Source organism: Phaseolus vulgaris, chromosome 2, assembly GCF_051622355.1.
Source record: "Phaseolus vulgaris cultivar YP4 chromosome 2, ASM5162235v1, whole genome shotgun sequence".
Classification (NCBI taxonomy): domain Eukaryota; kingdom Viridiplantae; phylum Streptophyta; class Magnoliopsida; order Fabales; family Fabaceae; genus Phaseolus; species Phaseolus vulgaris.
In genome coordinates, this window is record NC_143499.1 from 40430614 (window position 1) to 40449085 (window position 18472).

The 18472-nt window shown below is 33.6% G+C and overlaps 4 protein-coding genes across 6 annotated transcripts; 1 reads left to right on the forward strand and 3 right to left on the reverse strand.

Annotated features, from left to right (window-relative positions):
* Positions 1-38: 38 nt before the first annotated feature.
* On the reverse strand, positions 39-476 carry LOC137812031 (stress-related protein). Its single transcript, XM_068613907.2, has one exon. The coding sequence runs from the start codon at positions 474-476 to the stop codon at positions 39-41; it is 438 nt and encodes a 145-aa protein (XP_068470008.1).
* Positions 477-1759: 1283 nt separating this feature from the next.
* Positions 1760-7151, reverse strand: LOC137812032 (DNA mismatch repair protein MutS, type 2). Of its 3 annotated transcripts, XM_090298818.1 has the most exons (6): positions 6614-7141; positions 5303-5398; positions 4190-5174; positions 3560-4084; positions 2583-3038; positions 1760-2246 (listed from the first exon to the last, which is right to left on the reverse strand). In XM_090298818.1, exons 3-6 carry the CDS (start codon positions 5003-5005, stop codon positions 1935-1937), a joined length of 2109 nt encoding a protein of 702 aa, XP_090154944.1. In that variant the 5' UTR covers positions 5006-5174; positions 5303-5398; positions 6614-7141; the 3' UTR covers positions 1760-1934. The 3 variants fall into 3 exon arrangements, 2 of the variants coding, with proteins under 2 accessions (XP_090154944.1, XP_068470009.1); XR_016518748.1 differs by lacking the exon at positions 5303-5398 and having other exon boundaries at positions 3560-3713; positions 6614-7151; XM_068613908.2 differs by lacking the exon at positions 5303-5398 and having other exon boundaries at positions 6614-7145.
* A 1418-nt stretch (positions 7152-8569) lies between these two features.
* GRXS17 (thioredoxin family protein) lies at positions 8570-11186 on the forward strand. The gene is made up of 3 exons (XM_068613911.2): positions 8570-8974; positions 9052-9126; positions 9813-11186. The coding sequence occupies exons 1-3, from the start codon at positions 8804-8806 to the stop codon at positions 11037-11039; spliced, it is 1473 nt and encodes a 490-aa protein (XP_068470012.1). The 5' UTR covers positions 8570-8803; the 3' UTR covers positions 11040-11186.
* Positions 11187-12360: 1174 nt separating this feature from the next.
* Positions 12361-14199, reverse strand: LOC137812033 (heat stress transcription factor B-2a). The gene is made up of 2 exons (XM_068613909.2): positions 13842-14199; positions 12361-12744 (listed from the first exon to the last, which is right to left on the reverse strand). Exons 1-2 carry the CDS (start codon positions 14130-14132, stop codon positions 12415-12417), a joined length of 621 nt encoding a protein of 206 aa, XP_068470010.1. The 5' UTR covers positions 14133-14199; the 3' UTR covers positions 12361-12414.
* Between the last annotated feature and the right edge of the window lie 4273 nt (positions 14200-18472).

Sequence of the window (18472 nt, forward strand, 5' to 3'; positions counted from 1 at the left end):
CTTTTGTGCAATAATATTAACAATGGGATTGAAGGTACTCATTCATGGCTAAGCATCCTCGCTATCCTCTCCGGTGGAATCAATGCCGAAACCCTACAACGCTCTTTCGCTGCCGTCACAACTTTTTCATTGTACTTCTCCTTCCAACACGCTACCTTCGGCGCTGGGGGGAACAGCCGCTGCCATGCTGTCTCCGCGCACTGCTCCACCTTGGCCTCGAACCTCGCGTACGCCTCCTTCGCCAACGGCTTGCACTTGGAGTAGGCGGCTCTGGCAATGTCGGCGGCGGTGGTCCGGGCGGGCGCGGGAGACTGCTGCACGGGGGAGATGGAGCGGTCGGCGATGCGGAGGAGCTCGTCGGGAACGAGGTGGAACTTGTCGTATATGGGACCGATGACGCTCTTGACGGATTCCTCAACGGCGCGGATGCTGGTGCGTTCCTTGGAGACGGCGACGAAGACGGCGGGGCAGCGCATTGTGGGAACTTTGACGGCAAGTTAAGTCGTGTGTTTTTGTTGCCTTGTTCCCTGTGTCATCCACCAGAAATGAATTTTGAGAAGAAAAAACGGAATGAATGAAAAATAAAGTGGAATTAAGTTAAGAAGAAGATGAATAAAAATAGAAATGAATAAAATAGGTGAGTTTGATTGGGAGGGCATAAAGATCTGAATGAATACTATATATCCACACAGCCATGCATAGAGAAGTCACAAATGGACAAAAGAGCGAAAAGAAGACAAGTTCTGAATATATCACTTGGAAGTACTAATCTTCTCTTTTATTTTTCTTTCAATTTTTAATAATTCTTCTAAATAAATTTCTTACTTGCTAGATTAAAAAAATACTTAAAATCAAATCATTCTCCTAATAATTTATTATAAACTAGGTGAGATTAGGTATTTGTTATTTTTAATGAGTTAAAATTTGATATTTATGTTAATTTTAATTTGATATTTTAAAAAAATTAAATATACGTATTGTGTGTAATTTTTGTAATATAATATATAAATTTTAAATCAAAATATATTTTTAAAAATATTGTTTTTATTTTTTTCTGATAATTCTCTTACTATTATCATTATATTAAGAGAATAAAAAAATATTATATAGTTGTTCGTGAAGGTGAAATTATAAACCGTTATGCAAGCTAAATGAGATATAAACTCAAAATTTCAGAATAAGTATTATATAATTCTTTAATTTAACAATAAAAAAATATTTTTCTCTTTTTCACTCCATGATAAATAAATTTTTCTCTCAATAATTTTCATTCTATGAATTGAAATGGTTAACAATGCACTCTTATTTTTGTAACCCCAACTGTTATTTACAGAACACGGGAAATTTTCTCACAAAAACTATGTCATATTAGCAAAATAATTTATTTATTATATATATTCCACTTAACTAATAATTTTAACAACTGCTGTTCATGTCTGAATCTTTATTTTCAGATGTAAGGACATAAATATAGGTATTAAATCTTATGATATTGTTTATTAATAATTTTATAAATACTACATTGATCCTTAAATTAACATCACAAAATCTTTACTAATCATTCTTCTCTTCTTTCACATGTTTATGTTTATGTTTATGAAGAAATTTGTCAATACATGTCTATTATTTTCCGCTCAACCTTTTCAGTGCGCACAAAAACTATTAATGAAGAAGCTAGCTAACTACTTTGTCATCGTATAAATGATGAACACGCCTCCTGAACAGAGGAAAAGTTGTGAAAAAAATGCTATGTCCAGAATTTTAGTGTAAAAATCAATAAATTAGAAGTGCAGAATTTTACAAACTCTACTATACACCAAATATGTTTATGTACATACGAAATTAGTGATTTGTTTAATCAGGTAAGGAGGTATGATAACTCCAAAAATGAGGGTTCAACCTGACATAGTTTATTGCAGCAGGGTAAGCAGGCATCACTTGACATAAGCAATGGTACAACCATAATTCATTGGACTTTCTGGTTCATGATTAGTGATACGTGGGTGATTTTGCAGAATCTCAAGTGCACACTCCTTAACAGCACCAGTTCCAGTCCCATGTATGACAAAGAGAACAGAATATGGTCGACTGGAATTAATTGTCATCTCAAGGTGTATAGAAGCTTCTTCTACTCGCATACCTCTTAGATCCACTGTATTCTTAGATGTTTGCACCACTGGACCATAGGAAATATCATCGTCGCTTTTGTTGTCTACATTAACCCTGTATTCTCCATTCCGCCGACTCTACAATATTAAATCAAAATGTTATAACTTGGTATTTTGGTTCCTGACCAATGTTATAACTTCCCCAATTTTTATCAAAATATTACTGTATATACAATGGCAATATAAATAGAAAAATGCCAATAACAAACTCTATTGCATTGTTTTAATGAGTAATCCTCTTGTATAAACAATGTCTGGGTGAGAAATTACTTAATTCGGCAGAATGTGCAAAAAATCCTAGTGATGGAAAGATGTGAACTTAAAAAAATCAAACCAAAGAAACCTATTTAACAAGAATATATATAATCTACAGTTTTATTTTTTCATACACCATGGCAGTAAAGACATACGTACCTGTCTCCCCTGGTGTATGGAAGAACTAGTTACAACATTCTTTGCATTAGAAGGAATAGCTACGATGTTACTTCTCTTTACACGGACTTTCACTTTACCATACTGTACCAGGATTGTTTCATCATCCCCAAGTGATTCTACCACTGTGGCCAATTTACCCCCCAATCCCTTGACACGGACTTGCTCTCCAATTTGTGGAGTATATGATGTTTGATCAGCTTCATTGAAATGATCCGCAAGAGTGTGAGCTTTTACAATGGAGGCAATGGCAGATTCAGTTTCTTTAATAAGTGAATTGAGTTTATCACGACCAGAATTTCTGAGTTGCTTCTCAAATTTCTGTATCAAAGATTCCATCTGAGATTTTGCATCCACAAGCTCTTGTTGGACCTGTTGGGTTTCCTTTAAGATAAGTTCCTTTTCTCGTCTATCGAGGTCTTCTGCCTCCCCATGGATCTTTGCAACATTTAATTAAAAAATGAGTCAATAAAGAGGATAAAAAGGAAAAAAAAAACAATTCCAAATACAATGGTGTTCAATTAAAACACGCTGCAAATGCTAAGGCATTCATTTGCTGAACAAAAAAATTTCCAGCACTAAATGCAATATGAACATTTTTGAAGGATGAACTTACGTACTTATTTTATATTAAAATTGGTGCACATAGTGAAACAGAAAGCCATATTCTATAAGTAACTCCCTCAAAAAATATTGAAATTAACGATTGTTAGATCATCCCCCAAGGGTTGGTCATATCTACTAAAGGTTACAAATCACAAGACACGACATATTTTGTGCAACATCTCCATCACTCTTCCATTTTCAGGTCAATTTACTGCATCCTAACTTATCAAGGATGCAAATTTCAGATAAATTTGAAAAGGAACACTATTGATTTTAATACTATCTCAACCATGGAAAACATATTATAATCAAGACACAGCGAATCTCTTCCTAGTAAAACATCTAGACAGTACCTCATTGTACACGCTCATAATTTCTGCATGAATGGACGCAGCCTTTCCAGCCTGGACCTTTAATCGATTTCTTTCCTCCAGTAAGGACTGATAAAGCATTCCTCTCCGCTCTTGCTGCTGTTCTGGTTTAAACTTCTCTACCCATTCTTGTGCCCTATCAATTATATTTCTATCAAAGCCAATAGATTGTGCTATGCTTAATGCATTTGAATCACCAGTACACCCCCAGAGAATTCTATAAGTTGGTTGTAATGTTTCAAGAGAAAATTCCATTGCTGCATTGTCAAAACAGGTATCCTTTTCCTTCAGACTACTTAGATCAGCATAATGAGTGGTAACAACAGCCAAGTTCACACGATCCTTCAAATATTGTAAGATAGTGGCAGAAAGTGCAACCCCTTCTGAAGGATCAGTCCCACCACCGATTTCATCAATGAGAACAAGTGATTGTGTTGTGGCCACTTCCAAAATCTTACAAATACGTGATATGTGCCCACTAAAAGTTGAGAGATTTTGTTCAAGGGACTTCAATTTGGAGGAAAAGATATAGATCAGACAACATATGGAGCAAATGCATGATCAACAAAAAGTTTTTCATTTTTATTGTCCATAAAAAAGTTAAGATATTACCTGGTGATCTCCAATATCTGCAAGAATAAGATCAAACCAAGGAAGTTTTGGATTGTTCTTGGCAGGCAAATACATTCCAGCCTTTGACATAAGTGATGCCAGGCCCAATGTTTTCATGGAAGCAGTTTTCCCTCCAGTGTTAGGCCCTGAGATCACCACCACCCTGGTCCCACGTCCAATTTTAAAGTCAACTGGCACGGGGAAGTCAGATATGCTATGTGACGTATATTTAGTAGCCATTTCTCCATTTCCATCACCAAACTTAACAGCATTTCCAGATCTTAGTGCAAGATTATCTGAAATGATCTCAAGAGAGGACTCTAGGAGCAATGGATGTTGTATACCAACAATGTTTACGTTTAAACTGTCATCCTCTTGTGGGTCCAAAATATCACTGTCTACATTGGAATCACAACCTTCAAAACAATCAAGTCTGAAAATGGGACATACCCCATTCATCCATTGAGCATATGCAGCTCTTGCAAAAGCAAGATCAATCTCCATAATTTTATCCAATAAATTGCTTATATCTGATTCTGAATTTGCTATTTCAGATGCAAGCATGCTCAAAATTGCACTTTCCTCAGCCTTCTCGGAGCTTGAAAGTCTAACTTCCAAGTTGTTCAGATCTATTGCATCTTTGGGTTCCATAAAGTAAGTTGCTCCAGAGCTGCTGACATTCAGAACTACACCACCTGGAAGCAGATATCTATGGGATGCCCTAATGCCCACACACATTCTAGATCGACGCTTAGTTATTAATGGTCTGTCAATTCCTCCAGCCTGAAAAATTTGGGAGGCTACTTCCTTCAACATAGAATCCAAAATTTCTGTGTTCCTCTTTCTTTCTGATCTGATAATCTCCAGATCTTCACTTGCTCTATCAAGAATTATTGAAAGAGTGCAATCTATGCAAAATTCTATTTTACTCTCCAAGCCCGCAAGGAAATTACAATTTTGCAGTATTTCGAGTAGGGGCAAGTACCTGATGGGAAACAATGGCATCGATAAAGTTAAAAGTTCTGATGATTATCTTGGGATTTCTGGAAGGCAGCAATTATGCCCAAAAGAACGAGTGCAATTAGAGTATACACTTTGAATGTCTTTCATTACCTTTTGAGATAAACTTTCTTTTAAGGCCTTATTGAGACATGTGAATCCATTACCATATGATCTATGCTCCAAACTTTGTCAAGAAAAATACAACACCTAGCCAAAATGCATAAAAGAAGTTGCTTGTAAACTGAATCAAACTAATTAAAATACCCTTGAATGCTGGGAAATGCTAGTTTTTACAACTTCCTACCATCCCTTTGACTGGCTCAAAAAATAGATACCACATGATGAGAGTCAGATAAACCCTATAGAATTCCAATTCAAGTTATGATTGACATATTATAATTTTGCTTTACTTTTTTTTTATATATAAAAGCTTTCATGTTAGACAATAATTTTGCTTTACTTTTTATACAAAACTTCTCCACATTGTCATCTAATCACAAATCGCTATATTATCACAGAAGTCTAACTATTACAACAGTTGATCAGAAACTCTTTAACCCATTTTCTAATTATGTGCTAACTCGTTATACTGTTAAACTACAAAAAATTGGCTCCAATTCAGTGTATGTTTCTTGCAGTTCAAACCAAACAATTCCAGTAAAAATAACAGAAAAGCAAAGAAATAAAAAAAAAATGTCTTCGTTGCATTTTTAGTTCCCTAGGTATCGCGACTGTGCAATTTTGGTTATTCAAATTCTGATTGCATTAGTTGGATTCCCCACAACTTTCCTCTGATATACAATCATGTCCGTCCACGCTCATTCCATCCAATAATTAACGTAATTAGCTTACATGACTGGACTTGACATGGGAGAGTAAATAGAGTACTAACTATAAAATATGGAATATTTGAAATAAATGACATAAAAAGTATTTGACTCAAGCCCAACTTCTCTATGCGCATAGAATAGGAAAATGAGAAGAAGGTAGAATGAAGTGAGTTTCTCTCATAAGCTGAAATCAATTTCTGTCGTTAACTTCTGAAGTTTTCTCGTCTAACTTCCCCAGCAGTTAAGGTGCAGAAATTGATTACTTATATGAGAAAGTCAATACGTTTTACATTCTTATTTTCATTTCACAAAATAGGGCCTACATTAACTTAATTGTAAAGTTAACATTGCTTGAAGTAAATTTATGATTTTATGACAACAATAAACAACAAAGAAAATTTCATTATCATTTTTAATTAACAACTTAAACATCAGATGAACTAGGACCAATGAAAAAAAAAAATATAAGAAAACTTGAAAAACCAATTGGCGCAACTCTTCCAACATGATGAGAGACGGGAAAATGCACAATCGTCATACCCGAGGCACTTAGAAATGCAACTAAGCCAAAAAAGCAAAGATTCGCGAATACCTTTGAGGATGATTAGAAGCGGAAGCGAAGCGTTTCAAACTATCAAATAATTCCCTGGCGGCGGCCAGCGTGCGGCGAACGGTGCAAAGCTCTCGGGTGGTTAGCAATTGACCGGAAGTGGCGACGCGGAGAATGTCCGTCAAGTCGTGGATGGCGGAGAAGTCGAGCGGCTGGGCGAGGAGTCTGGCGGCGGAAGTCTGATCGAGAAGTTTCTGGCTGTGGGCGGGGGTGCGGCCGACGGGCAAGCGGGCGTTGAGGGCGGCGGCGGAGGCCATGGAGGTGGAGGTGAACGGCGAGAGCTGCTTGCAAACGGAGCTCCATTCGAGCGTCTTGAGGGTGTCGGCCTGGAATGAGTTGGAGTCGGGATTGAAACAGGAACGGAGTTTGAAATTGAAATGGGATTTTGGGGTTTTAATCAACGGAACCAACACGTTGCTGCTGAGTTGCATCGGTCACTCACTCACTGCTCTGTTTCTCAGAGTTTATGGATTGCCTTCCACCTATCTATGCTATTCCTAGATAACGTCCACACTCGACGCCGTCGTTTTACTACTTATAATTCCATGATATCTATTTTTTGCCTATATTAATAAAATGCTTCAGAAATTATAAATTGACCATTAGCTGAAAACAAAGACTTTATATAAAATAAAACTCTAATTAATCATTTTCCTTTGGAAGTTGTTTTAGAAGAATAATCCAGGGACCATATTAATCCAGACATGTCGTTGTCCTCGTAAGCGCCAAACATAATACGAAGGTAGCAGAATAAGGCGGCAACAAAAACAAACTTCCAATTACATGTCATGACAACACTGGTAAGGGTGTTTGGAGCCAAACGTAATCGATTAAGGCTCAAAACGTAATCGGTTAAGGGTGTTTGGAGCCACATGCACATCTTGGTTTCTTGGACAGAGAATAGCTGGAAAATGCATGCATATTGCCAAGGTGACCTAGGTATATATGACACACATCTTAGACACTGAAAAAAGGTGTTGAGTTCGTCGTGAATATTGGATGGTTGGAGACTTGTTTTTCACGAGTGTTTCATCCACCATATACCTTGCAAATTAATTTGATAATTCGAATTGAAACTCAAATCTCTTATTAGAAAAAGTGTATATAAATATTAAAAATATAATGAATTAAAATATTCTCATAATAAAAATATCTAATTTTTAAGTTTTAGATATATCCTTTTTATTTAGTTTATTCCAACTTGTTCTCTTAAAAAATGGAACTTGGTATGTGGGTTTACTCCTCCCATGTGAGAATGGATTATTTGCAAGGTTGATGGTTGATTGGTTGTTCACGCAAAGTTGCACAAACTCAAGCCAAACACATTAATAAGCAGCCTCTGCTATATACTCCGCCTCACAAGATGAGACAGCAACTATAGTTTGCTTCTTAAAACACCAAGAAATTGGTGCTTTTAGATATTTGAAAAAAATATCCATAAGTGTTATTCCTTCCCCTTTATTATCACACCATTCTGAATCACTGCAAGCCTCCAAACAGTTTTCTAATTCATCCGAGCTTACTGGAAACAGTAAGTCGGACTCTGTTGTCTCCTTAAGATACCTCAAAATGTGCTTTGCTGCTGGCATATGAGAGATTCTTGGATTACACATAAATCTGTTTATTAATCCAAATACATAGCTTATGTCAGGCCTGCTATTGTAGATGAATCTCAAGCTTCCAACTACTTGTTTGAATAGTGTAATCCTGAAAGTTTATTTTTTTAAATAAATTTCAAATTATGTAATACAGTATTGTTAGAGGTTAAATAGATTCTGGATTTAGTAATACATAGTATAAAATGTAGCTTTTATTTTTATTTTTTTATTGAAGTTCTAATTTTAGAAATTTCAAAATCTATGGAGGTGGCTGAAGAAATGATGGAAGTGCAGAAAGAAACAGTCACGGGATAAATATGAGAACATAGCGGGCCAAATTGATAAAAGTTTCTGGGCCTGAGAGACTGGGCTCTGTGGGGATGCGGAATTCAATTACTTTTCAGACGCGTCACTATCACACAGCCACGTGTCCAAGAATCAATAAACCCCAAAAGCGTAGGCTAGTTTATCTTATTTAGTAATTTTTCAATTTTGACACGCAGAACATTGCATTGTGTTGATCTGCAAACAGGGCTTCGATTAGGGTTTGTAGGGTTTGTGAGATCGAATCAGAATGGGTGGATCGGTGAAAGACGTGAAGTCTAAGGGGGAGGTTGATGCGGTGGTGGCTGGTGGCTCTCCGGTTATCCTCCACTTTTGGGCGTCGTGGTGCGAAGCTTCTAAGCACATGGACCAACTCTTCACTCACTTGTCCACTGATTTCCCCAAAGCCCATTTCTTAAGGGTAACTTTTCATTCTCAACTTCTCTTCTTTTCCTCTTCGGCTTCCCTTTTTTTTCACATCTATACCATGTTTTGCAGGTTGAAGCCGAAGAGCAACCTGAGATATCCGAGGCTTACTCCGTCTCTGCCGTTCCTTTCTTTGTCTTTTTCAAGGTATTGTTATCAGTTATAATGTCTTCTTTCACAAGGGAAACTGTGTTTATGGTTTAGAACTACTTTTTTGATGGGTTTATTTTGTTCTAGTTGCTATGTGTGATGTTATTGGTGTTGCTATCTAAGTGTCTGCCTTCCCAGTAAATTTTTGGGGCTTAGTTGGTATTTATTCTGAACTAAATGGAAGAGTGGCTTTGTGGAAATTATGTATCTTTGATTTGATAGCTTATGATGCTGTTCTTTTTAGGTGCATTTTCTATGGAAAGGGTGTGATTAGTTTGATGTGATAGGGAAAAATGAAATAAGTTTTTCCTTAAGCTAAAAATATTTTTGTATGATTTAAATAATCAGATTATGGATACTCTGACAAGAGGGTTTTTTTTTACATATTAGTCTACGGTTAAACTAGTTTATCTTAAGAGACTCTGTGTATAGTTAACAATTGCATTTAAGTACTTAACTGAAGCTCAAATTATAATTTATTGGAGTTATGTGTTGTATATAGTTCTTTTAAGGTTTGTTATTAAGATCCAGTTTGAATATGTCATCATGTAGACAAATGAAATGAGTACCTTTGTTTCTTTCAATTATAATACTATGGTATCCAGTCCGCTATTTGAGATTTAAAATCATTCTTACCTTCTTTGTGTGATTTTAATAGTTGCTTAGAAGTTCTTTTTCTTCAGGATGGCAAGACCTTTGATACATTGGAGGGAGCTGATCCCTCAAGCTTAGCCAATAAGGTTGCTAAAATTGCAGGGTCAATTAACCCTGGAGAAGCTGCTTCTCCTGCGAGTCTTGGGATGGCTGCAGGATCTGCCGTTCTTGAAGCAGTGAAAGAATTAGCTAAGGAAAATGATTCTTCAAAGGAGAAAAATGTAGTTCAACCAGGGCTTAGTGGTCCCCTTAGGAAGCGATTGCAGCAGCTTGTTGATTCTCATCCTGTTTTCCTTTTCATGAAAGGAACCCCTGAAGAGCCAAAATGTAAATTTAGCAGGAAAGTTGTTGATGTGTTGAAGGAAGAAAAAGTCAAGTTTGGAAGTTTTGATGTCATGTCAGATTCAGAGCTTCGTGAAGGCTTGAAGAAGTTTTCAAATTGGCCAACATTTCCTCAGCTTTACTGTAAAGGTGAGCTTCTTGGTGGGTGTGACATAGCAGTTGCTATGCATGAGAACGGGGAGTTGCGAGAAGTTTTTAAAGATCAAGGAATTGATACCACTGATGAAGCAAAAGAAAAAGAATCAGGAGATGCCAAAGGTGGCATTTCTAAATCTACTAATTTGAGTTCAGCCTTATCCTCTCGAGTGGAAAGCCTGATAAATTCTAATGCAGTTATGCTGTTTATGAAGGGAAAACCAGATGAACCAAAGTGTGGTTTCAGCAGGAAGGTAGTTGAAATTCTCCAGCAAGAGAGTGTGCCCTTTGACAGCTTTGACATTCTTACCGATGAAGAAGTCCGTCAAGGGCTTAAGGTTTATTCAAACTGGTCCAGTTATCCTCAGCTGTATATCAAGGGAGACCTTATTGGGGGATCAGACATTGTGTTGGAGATGCAAAAAAGCGGAGAACTTCAGAAAACTTTACGTGAGAAAGGGATTATTCCTGCAGAGACCATTCAAGATCGACTGAAGAGATTGATTGCCTCATCCCCTGTGATGCTCTTCATGAAGGGTACCCCGGATGTACCAAGATGTGGGTTTAGTTCCAGAGTTGTTGATGCCCTTCGACAGGAGGGCTTGAGTTTTGGGTTTTTTGATATATTGAGTGATGACGATGTGAGACAGGGATTGAAGGTATACTCAAATTGGCCAACCTTTCCTCAGCTCTACTACAAAAGTGAGCTGATAGGTGGTCACGACATTGTGATGGAGCTGAAAAATAATGGGGAGCTGAAGTCGACTTTATCTGAGTAGGGATTATTATGATTCCATTCTGGTTGTGTGTACTTAGAACAAGTGTGATTGACAATCATACATGGCGATTTTGTCAGGAGTTTGTGTTTGATAACATTGTAACAATCTAGATTATTACTTCTATATACTGTCGTCATTGATTTCATAGTTATCTGGCCCGTCGAAAATTTTAAATCTTTTATATACTTTCGTCAGTGATTCTTAATGTTAGTTTTTCTGTCCGGTGGAAAATTTTGAAAACCTTTGGAATTCAAACGGATAATGAGATTATGTATTGCATACTACCTGTTGATAGCCTCAGTTTGGTGCTGGTGAAGATGCTAATTCAGCAAGTTTCTTACCTGTTCCATTAAAATTGTAGGTAGGAGGACACTTTTTTGGAAACTCATAGGCTAGGAAGGAAATAATTTTTTTTTGGAGTTTTGACATTTATGGGAGACAGTAACACTCACAACAAAATTTGATTAGAAGAGAATATTTATCTAACACATAAAATATTGTTTAGATTTAAAACGAAAATATATAAAGTTAAGTATACGTTTTCTTAATTATTGACATTTTATTTAAAAGTTAAAATTTAATTGAGAGATTTAAGTTGAAGAAAAAAAGTTAGATTGTGAGATGATAATTTAAAATGATTGAATTTTTTCCCTTTTTGAGGATATCTTAATCATTGCTATAAGTCTTAGTATAAGCTTGATCACTGCTAAAAATATTAGGGTAATCTTGATATTGCGAGTCAAGATTGCTAAGAGTAATCAAAATTATAGAAGTATTAAAAAATAATTCACTTAAAAAGGAGGAATATCTTCAATTTAATACAGAGTAAGAGTACCAAAATTAAAAATTTAAATAAAATTGGAAATAAACTTTGTTTTTCTTTTTTATTTCTTCCCTTTTCCGTACTTGTACTTGTAGTTTTAGTTTTCTTGCAAGATATTATTGTTTACAACTATTTTTTTCAGTGATTACTTCTCACATATATGATTAATTTTAGAATTGTTGGTTTCTAATATATTTTTATAAAAAAAATATATTTGACTATTAGTTGTATATAATTTTTAATGTGATGAATTTAGAAATAAATATATATATATATATATATATATATATATATATATATTTATATTTGTATGCTTATGAATTCTCACGCCAGGTTTTCATATATATTGTTATGGATTAGGTTTTTTTCTTCCATTTTTTTCTCTCAAAAGAAGAATGGGAAGTGATTAATGTGTTGGTTAATTAGATTAAGACTTAAACTGTATTTGAATGAAGTGATGGTGTTGTTGAGATAGTGAAGAAGAGTGGAAGAGAAAGGTAAAGTAAAAGAAATATTATTAAGGAGAACTTAAACACCTATAATAAGCATGAATTAACAGAGTTTCCTAAGTTTAGTTTGGTGGGTATCCATAAACTGAGAGAGGCATGCCAACAACTTCATTTCAAGTGCTTTGCATTCATCAATCTGCATTTGAAGCTCTAATCTCTCCTTCTTAAGGTTCTTGTTCTCCTCCATAAGTAGTTGCTGATTGTTTTCTTCTGTAGAACTCGATGCATTTTCCTCAGAAGAAGACTTGAGGTATGCAGGAAAAACACTTGGCTCGCACTTTTTCCTTGTGATTTCACCTAGCATCTGCCTGCAACCCCTCTGAAATTTCTCGTGCTTGAATTCCCATCTTTTCGATGACATTTTCTTAAATCCCTGTTTTGTATAGTTTTCAAAATTCAGAAAAACACCACACACCAAACCAAACCACCTAATATATCAACAATTTCTTCTATTATAATAAAAATATACTATTATAATAAAAATTTATATAAACGGATGCAAATTTTATAAGATAAAGTTATACTTAAAATTCTCTTCTTAACATGATATCAAAGTCATTTAGATTTATCTTAATCTTAACATGATATCAAAGTCATTTAGATTTATCTTAAAGAGAGTTTGTTCGAATTATCAGGTTATTGAATTACTTTTGGATCACCTATAAATCTATAGTCTCATAGATAAGTTGATAACATCGACATGAGAAGTATGTATTGAAAATTTTATGTCAAACTAGTGATGAAAACTTTCATAATATATAAGCCACTGAGCGAATGTAAACTTTATTTTATAAATTAAATTTACCTTAAAATTCACTTATTAATAATACAAACGCACCCATTTCTTTTTTATTTCGAGGCGAAGACTACAGTTTTGAAGTATTTTGTTTTAGATACCTAAATTATATTATTATGATTGAAAGTAAATTGGTACTAGACTACGTAGAAGCAGCAGACGTTGAAACATAAAAATATTATTTCCTCGTCATGAGTTATTGTTTAATGTAATGTACAGCACTTAGTCGTTGACCATAAGCAATATTTTGTTGATTTTCAAATTAAGTGTGCTCTAATCCAAGTGAAGCACCAAAAGTATGGTATGACTATTTTGACTTTTAGTTAAAAATATCAGATTTGACCACCATTCTACACATTGACTTCACCTTCATTTTAATGCAGATGCTTTCATTCTTTTGTTTAACTACGATACTTCCTCCTAATAAAAAATAAACCAACCATCATTCTCCTCTACCATCCCCATTTTTAACCAAGAAAAAGGAAACAAAACAGTAACCAAATTTTGAAAAAAAAATCTGCTAAAACTGATTGAAACTAGTTGATGCATGAGTTAGATGCAGAAAGGATGAGATATATAACTTTGTAAGTAAAGATATGACAATATATAGTTGAAAGAAATAATGATGTTTTCCTCATGAGAATTGCTGTGACAAGATGAATGAAGGTACTTACATATGTGTTCAATTGGCGAATGAAGCTAGAGAAGTTGTTGTGCTTGAAGTATCTAGGCAAGGTGAGCTCAGAGAATTCAGCAGGAGACCACACAACAAAGGAAGTTCCTTCTGCATTCCAAGACACAATTTTGGTGATATCTTCACCTTCACCTTCCTCCAACAAATCATAGGTCTTCAACAGAAATGGTGGTGGGCACCTCTGCCTTGGTGACTGCCCTACATGTGCATCACCACCAAAGTTGTTGTGACCTAAACCAAGGTTCAGCTCTAACACATTCTTATCAACCATGCTTAAACCAAAGTTGTTCTTGTCTACAAGTCCAACTCTATGATTACCTATTCATTTGTATTGCCAAAACAGGTTCATATTCAACACACTCCTCCTTTTATACCATCTACCTACCACTTGGTAGCTACCAAAAAACCTAGCGTGGAAGATGGACTTTTTCCTTTTCCTCCTCTCACTCATTTCTTTTTCTCCTGCTTTCTTTTACTTTCTCTCGCACGTGACCAAAATAATATTCAAACCAACACATTTTTTTCTAGTCATCATTTTCTCTATCTGTCATTTGGAAGGTTGATGTCATTTTTTTTGTTAGTCAGAGGTACTTTTATGACTTTACCATGTGATGCTGATGCGCGCCGAATACTTCTTTTACCATTTTTATTATTCGCAATACACCAAGTATTATTCAAAGCTTTCATTTGTTTCTTGTGGATTTTCTATTATTTTATGATTCAGTGCTAATATAAGATATGTGTTGGTGCAATGGAGAGCTTGTTTTGTCTGCTCAATATATAGAATTTCTTTCATAAAAAAACTTTCAACAACTTCTCTATGTTCAGAACAAAGATGGATAAAAATTGGAAGTGCAACCCACAACAAGAGATTCAAAAACAAAATGCTGCAAATCTACTTTGAATGCATGAAACTACCAGCTATCAAACTAAAAGTCAAAACAAAAAACTCTCTGCACAGTGCCTCTGGAAAACGGACTATAACATTCTATAGAAATGCAGAAAAGTTTGAAGAAGTTTCTCAGTAACTTACTTCACTACGAGCGAGACACGCTATATCGAAGATAAAGCTAAGAAGCTGAGAAACAAAGTCAATGCAACCATATCTTAGAAAATTATATAAATTGATTTTATAATATGATTTATATAAAATAGATTTTAAACCTGAATATAATTTAATAAAATAAAAAATCTATTTGCTAACGTGAGAAGTTTTATATATATTATGATATTAATGAAAATTTATTCTAATCGAGAAATCACGGTTAACCATAAAAGTAGAATGTGAAAAGAAAGAAAGAATAGAATTACAAAAGATTAAGAAAATGAAATTAAAGAAAATATTCAAATAAGATAAGCATTCTCACGTATGTTTATTATTATAATAAAATATAATGTGAGAATCATAATTATTATTATGATATACATAATTGTATGAATTATATATTATGTATGTTTTTTTTTACATCATAAGTGAGAATCAGTGTTAGAAATTTCATCTTATCCTCAAATTAATACTTTTAGAAGAGAAAAATTAAAACAAAACATGAAATATTTTTTTATAAATTAAAATTAATTTATAGAAAATATCTCCTATAGCTTCTTTAATATTTTTAAAATTTTAATTTATGTAAACACTAATCTTATCTTGAACTAATATTGTTTTCTTTAGAAGTGTTTTTTTGTAGTACCAAAAGTTGATAGATGCCAAATTGGAAGTGCCGCAAAGCCTGACTCTCACTTGGAAGAACATAGCAAACTCGTCTCCCACTTGCACATCAACTTCTGCTCTTCTTATTCCAATTTCCATTTCATCATTAATCATTTTGTTATGCTTCTATCATCCACTTTTCAATTTGGTGGCACCCACCAAAAGTTTTTTTTTTCATGGTTCTCTTGTATTTGTTTTGTTCCACTCACAGATTGTTCTTAGATTTAGTGTTAAACTAATCCAACTCAACTAAGATGGAAGTATAGTCTAATTAGAAAATGATTTTGTTAAAACTACTCATTAGTAAATAATTTGGGCTTCAACACATTAATTTTTTTTTTCAGTTGAAACAACTTGATTATAGTTTAAACTTGCATTTAATTAAATGACGAAGGGTGTGATAACGAATACAAAACTCCCAAGTTGTTCAATTTTGGATGGCTGTTAAATTTAGTTTATTCAGTATTTTTTTATTTATTGTAGTGATGAATTGAAAATTAACTTATCTCATTCCGTCTACGTTTCTGTTGTGACCATTTTTCTTGTTTTCAATATATATAACAAATAAATCGCCTCTTAAGTCACCTCATCTCAAACAAAATGACAACTGATATTTTTATGTTTTGTTTTTTTCGTGAAAAAGTTATATTTTTAGTAATGCACAAGGTTGATTGACTATCAAAATATAATTTCATAACTTTTGAATGTCTCACATTCAAGTCTTCTAAAAATTGTTTAAGCTATCTTAACTAACACATTGTTGGCACCTATACTCAACCTCCACAAATAATCTAAATATTTTTTTGTTGTTTCTTGATCTATCACGATGTACCATAACTCTCAATTCTATCAAGATATGTTGTGTAAGTGGGCAACTATAGTCCAATTTGAATCCTACCATTCCTTTAAAACTTATGTTACTTATCTCAACACTCTAAAATACGTCTCCCCGATATGCAGTAAATATAAGTGATAAACAAGTAAATCAATCTTTCTACAAATTGTTTGTAAGATGTTAAATTTGTAATGATTTTTTTTAACAAGAACGTAGATATGACAAAACAAAACGGATCAATGACCTTTTATTGACTCGTTAAAAATAGATTGGGTTAGGTTGGTTAAATAAATATCTAAGGTTGAGTTAAATAATATATAAAAAAATTAATGTAAATAAAGTTTTATATAAAATATTGATTATGACTAATTTTAATTTAAAAACATAAATTTTTTCTTGAAAAGTATAAAAAGTAAAGAAAGAGATGCTAATTCGTTCTGTTATAACCCGTCAGATTGACCTGTCCCACCTTAATGATAATGGATTGACTTTCATTAGAAAATACACAACTCTTCTTCACATATTTCAGAAATTATAAAATGTGAAAACATCTTTCTAAATCCTTCATACTATAAAGGTTATTTTTAAAAGTTGTAAATCCAACCTTATCATTCCCTACAAGATTGAGATACAATATAGATTACTCAATAGAGATAATTCTCTAATTCATTAATAAAACTCCAGAGTTACAGAAATTATAGATGTAGAATAACATATTGCACTTAGATTAACTTGCAAGTTTTGCGTCTCTCTCGCTTACTACGCTCCATTACTTCTTCTGCTTTCCTTTGATGGACATAGGCAAGAGAAGATAATATGTAAGTAAACACGAAGGTTATGTATGTTATATAATACATATAACATACTGCACAAATACAGATAAGATAAAAAAGATTCAAAGTATAACACATCGTTTTGTTTCTTGTGGTTCTGTGCAAGACCCACAATTGCTGCAGTACCTACAGCAGCTTGTGATGCTGCTAATAGTCCTGCAAAAATTAACGGCAGAACCATGGTTGATGAGATTTTGCGGAAGCTTTTTAACTAGTTAAGGTTATTGTTTTTTTTTCTGCAACACGATATGTTTGCTTTGTATAATGCTTACCAACGTGTGTTATTTATAAGCTTTAGGCTGCATCTCTGAACTTCAAATGAATAAGGACAATGATTTTTATTTTTTATTTTTTTTTAAACTGTATTGTTACTTTAATAAGAATGCTTTGATAGAAGATATTAATATTAAAATAATTTAATATTTTCATATTGTTGTAATTTTCATTTTTATTCTTCCTATTCGGAATTTTCTTTGTACTACTGAGTGAAGCTCTTGCAGTGGCTTAGCTCAAACATGAAGCTTAAAAGAATAACTAAGTTCAACTTTTTCTACTTGTTATATTATGTGTGAACATCTTTAATATGGATTCTCGATTGGTTTAACATTCCCTGGGAAATTGTCGGAAAAATAGATTGGATTAGTTATTTAACTTTTATTAGAATTTTTCGGTTATGTTAATACTACCTCTGGTAAAGATAGCATTTTACTATCTTTCTTTAAAACTATAAAAACTTCTTTAGCAATCTTGAAATAAACTACCACGTTGGCAGAACTTTTTATATTTAAAATTGATTTTATCTTTTAAGAGAAAAATAGTTAAAAAGTAATTTTAAGATAATTAATTTCGAGCGGATGAAAAAAAGTAGCTTCTAAATAAGGAAGAGTATATATGGCTGAAAAGCAAAGAAAAATTATTGAAACATAACCTAAGTTATTAAAAAACATTAGTTTCAATAATCAAACTTATTCTTTTAGAGAGAAAAAAATTATAAATTTAATCAATTGCCTCAAACATATAGTTTATTTTCAATGGACGTAATCAACCAAATTTTTCGATCGAGACTAGTCATTGGCAAAATGAGTGTACTCCACACCAATAATATGTTTATTCAAAAAAACATATACTATATTTTTAACCTAATCATACATACCAATAAAAATAATTTATTCAGTTATTTTTTGTTGAATTTTTAGAATAACATTACGAATATACCAAATTTATCACCAGGA